The following is an 11,232-nucleotide window of genomic DNA, read 5'->3' on the forward strand; positions in this document are numbered from 1 at the left end:
AATTGACAGTGTGAAGCAAGAACCATAACGTAGGACAATTGGATGACGCTAAGGCGGGGGACTTAGGGAATTCGACAGCCTGCAGTGATGACGGATGATCAGTGGGTGAAGCAAATCCCTACAGTACTATATCTCATTCAGGAAAGAGGAGGGTGCAAAAACGTGCGTAACGGAACACCGAATAGAGGGGACGAGACGCAAATCTGAACATGTTAGAATGGCCAAGTAGAGACAATATGGAGAAAGATAAAGTGATGCGAATTATAAGTTGATTGGGGCAGTAAAAATTAAATGATTCAAAGCCTGGATGTGCTGCATGGTGTCAAATTAGACGTAAAACATGGAAGACCTGAACAAATAAACTTAATATGATCAACAGCAGGAAAATTTGAATTTTCACTCACCATCAATATAATACGATCTCAGAAGAAATACTGTGACTAATGTCCTTCGTGTGGCTACACAGGAGAAGTAATCAGTCTTGGTCACAGTCGTGTTGAAGTAAGTATAAACGTCCTCCTTCTGTGATCTGTGACTTCCACAGGAGTTTGTTTCCATCACTGTCCTGCCAATGAACTTCAAGATCTGGAACACCATGAGCTTTACACTGAGCAGCTGAGGTCTTTTTATGATGAAGTATGGTGAAAACGGCTTGGAGCTGCACCTGAATCAAATATAAACAACAGATGATGAAGCAGAATTCCATCATTCCAAATGTAACATTGAGATGTTTCCTCTGCTTGTATATCTGGTTTACAGTGTGAAGAGAAAAACGCCTCATTCCATATTCCACACTGTTTGACAGGACATGATATTTCAAACATTTTAACTTCTTCTAATCTGACTCACATTCTGACTCATATCATGGCAGACACACACACACAGTCACTTTATGATCTAATTGTTGAGATTAAATGTAAAAATTCTGTTTGATGTGTCATCACAAATATTTTATTGATTCTGCTTAAATGTTAAACATCAGAAAAAATGTTTATATTTCTACATTTGTACCAAAGAAAAGTTTATGAAAGATTTCATTGGCTGTTTTATTTATGATATTTTATTTCCAATGAGTGTAGACTAAATATGAGTAACACCAAACATTAACATTTATGTAAAGTATTTATGTTGGAGTATAAACGCCTCCACCTTCAACTGACGAGGAGCCAATCACAGACATTTTAATGACAGGTGTGACGTCATCACAGTCAGGACTCACCTGGGATGTTTTCACCTGTTCTGTCTTTTAATGTTTTAAAGCGCGCAGGATGCACGCGACCCGACCATGTCCATGTAAACATTGATAAATCCATAAAGAGCGTGTTTCATGTTGCCTCTAAACGTCCACACACACAGTGGACCTCGTTTGAAAGCTTACAAGTTCGTTTTTTCAACGGAACCAAGAATCTACATGAAGGATTTACGACACTACACCTGTAGCGTCTTACTTTGCGGCAGTAAACAGGTGAGCATCTTCGTGTGTCTCCTGTGTGTGCGCACTTCAAATGGATTTCTAGGTGGGAAACAGACTTTTCTACACGAACATGGGCTCGTTTCAAACACTAAAGTCCACCGGGTCAGTCCAGTTCGGACAAATTCGAGCGGAAGTCCAAATAACGGGAATAAAAGTCGATTGTGTCTCTCGGTCATTTTTCGCGCCGCTCGTCAAACTTCCGAAACAACGTCATTTAGATGAATTAGAAAATATTCACGTCACATTTGACCAACCGTGTTCAGCACCTGCTGGTGAAATCGTAAACTCCCGAGGAACCAAACGAACCAATCCGCATCTTTCTACGACCTAAAGGGACGAACCGACCAGACTTTTAACTCCGTCAGCCAATCAGAGGAGAGCACCTGCACGCCAACTCCGCTTGACTTTGATTGACAGCTGCTTTCATCCATGAGAAGTCCACGTGAAAACACTCCGAGTCTGGACCAATAAATCACCTGTCTGACCATATATGGAAGTGAACTTTATCTGACTTCCTGTGGTAGTGGGACACTCACACAACAATAAAAAGTTTATTTCTATGTTTCTAGAGACATGATTCAATGATAATAAATCTGTAAATCTGTATTTAAATATTAAAAATCATCAGTTTCAGTCAATTGCACTTGTGCACATTCTCAGGATCATAAAGGGATTTATTATCATTTGGTAACTTTGGAGAAGTTTACAGAGCTCTGTGGACACCTGCTGGGATAATCTGTAACTGCACTTTCTAAAATATCTCAGAGCCCCTTCTGGCTCCAACCTCAAATTTGGTCCAGACTTTCTAGACAAGCTGAGGGAGAGATCCTGAGAGTTTCAGCCTGACAGCCTGTTTTATGACGGATTCACTGAGTTTGAAACATGACGTGAAATGAAAAGAAAAGTAGAACAACTTGGATTTATTTTGTATTTAATCATTCACCAATTGAACTCTTCAGAGCCTTAATTAAGACAACACACCTGATGAAACCTCAGAGTGTGTTGCTTCCACTGATGCAGTGGACATGTGTCAGCTCCCATGTTTTCTGCCTAATTTATACAGTTTTAGAATAGTTTTAGAACAGTTTGACAGTATTAAGAGGCTGAAATGCACGTAATCAAAATGAACCACAAGAGGTTAACTCACCACCTGAAAAGGAAAAAGAAAACATGTCAGAGTTCTTGTCAAATATCAGCTTGACAGACGTGTAAAACTGTAGAATAAATCTGAGAGTGCACATTCAGATTTCATGGACTACAGACTGATGACATTTCATCGAGCAGAGTGACATAATGGGCAATGTGTCACTAATATCAGGCATGTGATACAGAGGGAATCAGCCAGATGAGGACGCTGGACTAAAGCCATGTGGGACTCTGAAGGCAGTTCACATCAGTAAATGAGTTTAATTGCAAAGCACTCACCCACAAACAAGCTTAACGTGAACAGTTTTACTAGACTCAACACGTGGAGTATCACAGGTGTAGTTTCCGCTGTCAGCCACCCTTGTATTCCTGATCTTTAAGGAGGCGTTGCCGAGTTTCAGTTCTTCTTTAAAGTGTGAGAAACGATCGTCAAGCAGTGTCGGGTTGCTTCGATCAAAACCTGCATCATACTTTAACACCGTCTGGCCGTTTTTCTTCCACTCCAACAGCTCTTGTTCAATGTCGACACCGTTGAAAAAACAGGGTAAAATCACATCACGGCCTTCTTTCACGACCACTCTCCCTGAAAGATAAAAACATGTATTAATCAGTATGTGAAACAGCAGAGTCATTCAGTGCAGGACAGCACATGGGCAGTTTTGTTGTTTGAACACGTTTGAACATATCAACGCATCACGTCATAGATTTGATATTGGGACAAAGGAGATGAAGGCTGTCACGGTCTGGAGTCTTTTTTTTTTTGCCCAGGATTACTTTAACTCCTCAAGCTAAAACAGGGGGCCACGGGTGAAATGGTGAATATCCTGAATGATGAGGCCGTAAATTTAGGAGCTTACTGTGTGTTTCCTCTGGTGACAGGTTTGCACTGCGAGCTGCCACAGGAAGTGACAGAACTTGAAACCGTCATGAAGTCGTCCAGTTGCCAGCAAAATGAAAACACTTTGGCAGCAGACTACTTTCCTGTGAGAGTCTACAGCCATTTCCTAGCAGGACTCAAGAATGCTGACAATCACTGCATTCATACTGTAGAGCCACATCTGTTTATTTGTCTGTTCTTTTATGGGTTATGTCAGGTCGGTGCAGGTAAATCAGGGTCAGTGGTGGAAGGTCATGCAGTTTTTACCGCTCGCTCGCTGGCTCACTCCCTGGTTTCCTTTGTTTTGTTCACATTATTATATTTTGCATCAGATAATCATGTTTAACTTTGTAACTTTTTTGGATCATTGAATGGGAATCATCAAACCCAAAACGAGGGAAAAACCTGTATGGGACATTTCTTTGTACCGAGCCGTGTCTCTCACTACCATGCACGAGTGGACTTGCAGGAGGACAGGATAGTCGCTAACTACCTGTTGTTTTGTGTTGGGACTGTTCCGATCCATACTCCACATCGAACCGTCCAAGTTTTCTTGTTCTACCTGTTCATGGGATACGCTGCGCGGACTTATTTATTTGAACGCTGGAGATACACCCAGACAATGCATTTACTTCCAGCAGTGGACAAGGCTGCCAGTTGTTTAATCCTGAAGAGCAAAGCTTGCTTGACGACCACAAAGAAACTTGATTAGTCACTAATGGTGCTTGAGATTGTTTTCACTCGGTTCAGCAAAAACTAAATAAGCTGCAAAGGTTTTCTTCTGTTCCGGCGTGAGGTTCCCCATTTATTGCACAACATAAAGAACTGACAATAACAAAACATTACCTGTAAGGTTGTTGGTGACTGGAACTTTAACATAAAGCTGCTTTTCAGCTGGAGGCCGTGATGCCGGTAAGAACTGGTGTGCTCCACACCACCATTCCGCTCGCAAACGTATTCATCCTTTTCTAATACACAGAAAAACAAGAAACTACTGCACCCAGTGCTCTCAAATACTAAAACACAACATCACAGGCACATGGTCTCCACGTGTGCTTTGTCAAACTATGTTCAGTGGAAGTGTTTGAGCTCCTGACAGACTCACATTATTACAGGTGGAAAGATATTCTGGCTCCTCGTGCTGTTTCTCTGATGTCTGACCTTCTGCTCTTTTGTCTTTGCCTTGGTAAGAAGTAATCACCTGAGTTCATGTTCAGGTCAGGTGGTTAGAAATGATGATGTTTGACATCGTGTTCACATTAACAGCTCTATGAGCTGACATGTGTCAGTGTTGTGCATGCAGCTTGTTTCACTTCCTGCAAGTTGTGCAGGTTTAACACGGCTGTTCTGCATCGATGAAGCCAAACACAGGAAACATCTCAGCATCCGTTTGTATGACAGCTCTCAGCATCTGTCACACGAGGAGCCTCACTCTTCTTCCTCTGACAGCCTTTGTTTTAGTGGCAGCTCTCCAGTTCTGCACACAGCTCCATTTATGAAGAAGATAAAATATAACGTATGTTGAAGTGAATGTTGAGTGTTGTCTCCTCATTCTGTAAGTATACCACACACTAGTTTTGCCTCTTAGTTGAAAAAAACCTGAGCGGGCATCCAGAGATAGTTGGCAGGCCCGTACGTTGAAACATTGTGACAAGCAGGCTCAATCATTTGAAAATCAAATCAAAATTCACAGATTGGCCCCTGATGCGGTCTTCCACTGTCAAACAAGGGGCCTCGTTCTAGAAGCCAGAAAACTCATTTTCTCTTCTTGGAATTCACAAATGTGTCCTTAGTGTTGAGTCGATTAACGTTTGGAGCGTTCAGAGTTCTGGCTTTTTTTTTTCTCCAAAAGGGAAATAAAAAAAAATTTTAGAGGAACTGAAGTGGATGTTGCAGCACGAGGCCCAGGGTCTCCTCATCTCATGCACAACCACACAAACAGGTATTACAGCTTGCTGTTAGATTTGTGCAACACTCTTTTCTCTCTCCAGTGTGTGTGTGTGTGTGTGTGTGTGTGTGTGTGTGTGTGTGTGTGTGTGTGTACTATGTAAGTAAGTGCTTGCATGCTGCAGTATCCACACCTCTCCTCTATTTCTTCAGACATAATTACTCGTTTTTTTCAACTAGGATGCAAATCCTGGTTAAGTAGTTGTACTTCTCGTGTGTGTGTGTGTGTGTGTGTGTGTGTGTGTGTGTCTCATCTACACTATTTCCAAGAAACTCTTCTGATGACATCTTACTGACACACCAGCTGTGCCTCCTCACTGATGAACAGAATGTAGCAAATCAAATCATCTGAAGTTTCTTTATGATGTTGAGGAGGAAGAGACACTGAGCTTCATGCTGCAACATTCACTTCAACAGAGTTTATATAGGACACACACACACACACACACACACACCTCCTCATCTTGAAGTATGAGCTACACTGGGCCAGTTTTCACTTCAGTATATTTTCTAAGTCAACTTCTCTAAACCATCCAGGTCTGTTCTTACCAAGGTGTGCTGATTGACTCACTCATCGATCAGACATTTGTCATTAACAGACGCCTACACTGCTATAATAAGGGCGGGTGTTGAGCTGTGTGCAGAGATGCCGCCTTAAAAAAAAGGCTGCAAGAGGAAGAAGAGTGCTGCACAAATCTAAAAGCAGCTCTCGACTGGGTGAAGAAAGAGCAGCATGTAAACAAGTTTCATACCTGACAAATCATCTTAATTCAAACACGTCATGATCTGAATCTGATTCTATGATAGTGATGAAGTTTTTTTACATTCCTCAAATATAAAACTAATGTAAGTTTCTCTGACCTCAGAGAAGAGCAGAGCCACATGGTCTGATGGACGATAAGAGCTGACATACAAACGGATGCTCTGTGGTTTTCATTTCTGCAGAAACTGTGGCTGTTAAAGCTGCCTGATAGTTTCTGTATCAAGTCTTTCTCAACACGACATGTTATCAGCTCATTAAGTTGTTAATGAGAACACGTTCTGATGACCTGTTATCAGCATTTATGAGCACCTGACAAACATGAACTCAGGTGATGACTTCTTAGGAAGGCAAAGCTCACACAGGGTCAGACATCAGAGAAACAGTTCATCTGATCTGAGTCCACTTATTCTGTGATCAGAGCATCAGAGAGTCACAGCTCATCAAGAGTTTCTCGGAAACAGAGGAGCGTCTGCAGGATGGACACCGTGCACGCGCACGCACACATCTGCAGCAGCGATGACGTCACATCATCATGTCGCATATAAAGCAGCTCGAGGTGTGGCAGCTCCTGACTGAATCGATCATCGGGCTGTAATCGTCAGAAGGATGCGTAATCGATGAATCAGTATTGATGTGTGCTAATTATTAGGATGCTCACACTTGGCTGATGATCTTAATGTGACAGCTGCAGGTGTTATCTCCTGTCCAACCTGTTTCCAGAGCCCTGCACACATTTGAAATCAATCAAAGTACAGTTGAGTTCAGAGAGATGATGAGTTTACTGACCGGCTGGATCAGCGGACGTTGTTCCAGAGCAGCTCAGGAGACAGAGACACACGAGAGGAAGAAGCTCCATGTGTGAACAAGTCCTCTGAGGATGAACCATCAGCACACTTCTTAGAGGGAGGAGAACACAGCGGACACACTCCCGACACACACACCGCTCTGTCACACACTGTTTCCATTCACACACTTTATACAAGGTGCAACCACAGCATCACTTCCGGTGCTGAGCCTTCAAAGTAAAGGCATCATCTGCACACACACTAACTGTGACTCATCAACTCTGCAGAAAAACATCCTCAGATGACTGACTGACTTCATCTTTACACTGACATTAAAGCTGTGTATATATATACATATCATCTGAAATGTGCCTCTATTCAAAAAGCTATTTAATAAAACATTTGAATTATTATTAATATCTTAAAGCTAAACAACAACAACATGGAAACAAAGAAAGTTTAAAGCAACATTACAGATTTTTTAGTCACGTGTTGCCTCCAGTTTCAGAGTGTGTGTGCTAAATATGTTCAGCTGTACACATGTGTTTGTTCTGATTACATTACTTCTGATTACAAACTGTTCGTCAGCACAGATCAGTATTAAGGTGATGTGATGTGATGTCAGCCTCCTCCTGATACACTTGTATCACAGACACACACCTTTGGGAGCAGTTACACCTGCAGGTGTTTTTCCAGTCCTTTCCCTCCCCTGGTGTTTCTGTCTGAGCGGTGCCTGTATCTGCTGTCATCATAACTGCAGATGTGGATGGTGGAATAATTAGGACTTTATTCAAAGAAACAAGTGAGTTTGAGAAACATCTTCTGATCCAAAAAACCTCTGATTCCTATCCCTTTTTACCCACAGACAAGAAACTAACACTGCTTGAATGCCCCGTTATGGAACCAGCATCTGTTGTTGTCTTTCATAGCTGACTTTGCCACATCTGTCTTTATCAAATAAGGACACAAGACCTTCCACTCAGAGAGAGAACAACAGGTCAGCAGGAGCCTCTCATTCACTCAGAGAGAGGTCATCGCAACTTCTTTCAGAGACGTCACATTCAAGTGTGCCATGAGGAGAGATCAATGAAATACTATGAAACGCTTGTAAGAAAATACACCACAGTGGAGCTGGAGGCTGCTGTTGGCCTCAAAGCGAGCATACAATGTTTTAGCTCACCTGCTGCAGACCCATCAGGACCTGACGAGGATCAGCCATAATTTGTAGGCTGCAGTGAGTTTATGTCAGTCCAGATGTTTTCTGCCTGTGGAATGATTTAACTGTTGTCTTTTGTTCAGCTGCTGGACAAAAGTGCAATTCAAAGCGTATATGCCCGTTCATCTTTTCACATTATTATAGAGACTTTTTCAGAGCTGCACAAAGACACATAAACACCATTCCCACAGCAGAACAAACACCCTTTCACACAGATGTAGCATGGGAGCCAAGTTTTGTTTGACAAGTGAAGCTTTCACACTGTAACTCATTTCAGTGTCATGTCAGATCATTTGCTGCTTCCTCTTCTACTCACTCAGTCACAGATCGTGTTTCTGGATCAAACTAGTTTTGTCAGTTGGCAGAAATCTTTGTTCAACAGTCACATGTATGCACATTTAACCTGTCCAGGTGTGAGCTCACAAACAGCTGAAGGGACAGCAGAACAGACAGTGTGATGTGTAAACAGATACACATCACATTTCTTAAGATATTAAGTAATATCTTAAGAAATGAGGCAATAATAACGACTAATGCATTCTGTATGTATGCATAGATTGTTTTTTTGATGAGAGATCTTCTGAACCTGAACCTGAAGTCAGCAGTGACCGGACCAAGAGCCTGGTGCGGCCCACCGTGGCATCTTTGGACCCGTCACCATCCCAGATAAGCTCACACGTAAACCTGCCCGGGTGGTGAAGAGAACATACACACTTCAACATACATCACACACACATCACGAACTTTCATGGACTCAAGGAAGCAGCTTTATTTTCTTTCAATTCTGCTGAGGGACGGTTTTGAAATTATTTATTTTTGGGCCCATTATCGTGCTCCTGTGCACTCAAGGAGTGTAAATGATTGTTTATGATTTTGTATAATATATATATACATGTTAAACTTACCTGTTTTGTGTTCTTTGTTCTCTGCTGACCTTTTATCACTTGAGGCTCCGTGGTCGTACCTAGAATTCTGATATTGCCCAGTTTTAAGTCGTAATTAACTAAATTAGTTATCGCTTCCACTTACCTGGAGACACCGGTTACATCAACATTCAGCGTGAGCCACTTTACTAAATCACACTGAATCCTCTTAAAGTGAGCTGAGTGACATGAGGACTGTGTGTCTGTGTGTACATGCACGTTGATGTTTGCTGAAACTTTCCATCCACAGTGAGGGTAGTTAAGTTCCTAATAGTCCATTCAGAGTTCAGAATATGCCATTGCTTGTATAATGGGTGTTATTAATGCCTTCCTCAGGGTTTGTTTCTGTCCACCGTCATGTGACACGACACCAAAGAACTGCTGAAAGCTGAACTTTGTGCTGCTGCCTCACCAGCGATGGAAATTTACTGGTTTACACTGAATCCTCTTAAAGTGAGCTGAGTGACATGAGGACTGTGTGTATATGCACGTTGACGTTTCTTAAAACTTTCCATCCACAGCGAGGGTCGTGTTACCAGAGGAGTGGTGGTGCGTAAAGGTGTGAGCGGCAGGTAAGTTTAGAAACACCTGTACAGGTGTAGGTTAGAGTGTGCATGTTCCCAGGAGGACGGCGTCTCCCGACCACGGTCTGGCAGCCGAACAGACAAAGGTTCACTTTATTGAACTTGAAATGTTCGAGCTGACGGACGTTCAGTTCAGGGTCTCTGCAGGACAACATGCAGCTCTCGGCTCTGTTCTTGTGTCTCTGTCTGCTGCCTCAAACACTTGGAGAAGGTAAGAAAAAATACTAATAAATAATAATAATAATTATCGGTTTTTAAACATGTTTTTTGCTTTTAATAATCTCGTTTTGACAGAAGAATTTGAAGTTGGAGTTACTAGAATGGAATATTACTGTCCGTCTTAGTGTGTGTTGCTGTGCTTTTATCAAGGTCTCAGGTGTAAGGTTGGAAGTAACAGACCTTTTTCACAGCAGCCACTTTGGCATGAGATAGTAGGGTGAACTCAGGTGTTATCAATGATACTAATTAAGGTTTGGTTACATTCAGGTGTGTGTGTGTTGCTGTCAGTGGTGCATGTTGGCACAGTGGAAAGTCACTGCTGCACTAAATGGAACTGAGCCTTAACACCTGAGCTGGTCCTACTGTGTCATGTCAAAACAGCTGCTGTGAAAAAGTTCACTTGTAGCTGTGGGGCTGAAGATTGTGGCTCTGGTCGTGTGCGGTGTGGTCCAATAGTTGCTTTGCTTTTATACCCACAGGGAAAACCCAACAAACATTCTGTCCGTTTAAGGAATTGTTGTCTTTCATGATTTACTTTGCCACATCTGTTGTACGTCTCAGAGAGAGATGGCAAAAAGTTCAGCAGAACCTTCTGCCCAAGAGAGGTTCAGTCTTCACTCAGAGAGAGGTCATTGCAAATTCTTTTTTTGCTTTCTGCTGATGCTGTTATAGACATGTGGTTCATTAAAACAGTGGCTCTCAACTGGTCTGGCTTCGGGACCCACCATCACCCCTAAAGGACAAGCCGTGACCCAAATTGAGGAAAATTTTCAACTTCTCAAATTTATTTAATGAAAAGATGGTGCAGTTTGGTGGGTGTCTATTAACATTACATTAGATGCATTGATAAGGAGTCAGGTCAAAGGTTAAGCATTCAGGTGGTCTTTCCTGGGAAATGAATTTCTTTTGTCTATCTGTTCCTTTGACTTAAGTGACTTCATGTATGTTTTGCCGTGAGCAATTTTAATTGTATGTCATGGGGGGCACAAACTACCTAATAAGGGCTGTCCTACATAGGTCGGGAGAGTCTCTCACATTCGGCCAGGAGCTCTCAAGTAACGTTTTACTGCACGATGCTGAACTGTTGTAATAAACTTGTTATGCAACTAAGACAGTGTCGGCGGACTTCTCTTCAAACATCTTCAACTGCATCACCACTGAATATACACACACACATGCACATTCAACTTTAACCTTAGGAGAGACCAATGAAATACTACAAAATGCTTATAAGGAAATATACCACACACGAAAAGTTAGCTGATCTATCACAAGTTGAAGTGTCTGTCTTCACTGAT

General features: G+C 42.1%; 2 protein-coding genes across 2 annotated transcripts in view; one reads left to right on the forward strand and one right to left on the reverse strand.

Moving 5' to 3' along the window:
• Positions 1-2,535: 2,535 nt before the first annotated feature.
• LOC104940101 (CD276 antigen-like) lies at positions 2,536-7,230 on the reverse strand. Its single transcript, XM_027286822.1, has 3 exons — positions 6,994-7,230; positions 2,900-3,203; positions 2,536-2,624 (listed from the first exon to the last, which is right to left on the reverse strand). Exons 1-3 carry the CDS (start codon positions 7,091-7,093, stop codon positions 2,618-2,620), a joined length of 411 nt encoding a protein of 136 aa, XP_027142623.1. The 5' UTR covers positions 7,094-7,230; the 3' UTR covers positions 2,536-2,617.
• Positions 7,231-10,192: 2,962 nt separating this feature from the next.
• LOC109142822 (leucine-rich repeats and immunoglobulin-like domains protein 2) overlaps positions 10,193-11,232 on the forward strand; it is a 12,781-nt gene continuing 11,741 nt past the window's right edge. Inside the window, exon 1 of the mRNA XM_027286818.1 lies at positions 10,193-10,413. The gene's annotated coding sequence lies outside the window, so the exon portion shown is untranslated. The remainder of the gene's footprint in view (positions 10,414-11,232) is intronic.

Source organism: Larimichthys crocea, chromosome I, assembly GCF_000972845.2.
Source record: "Larimichthys crocea isolate SSNF chromosome I, L_crocea_2.0, whole genome shotgun sequence".
NCBI classification, from domain to species: Eukaryota; Metazoa; Chordata; class Actinopteri; family Sciaenidae; genus Larimichthys; species Larimichthys crocea.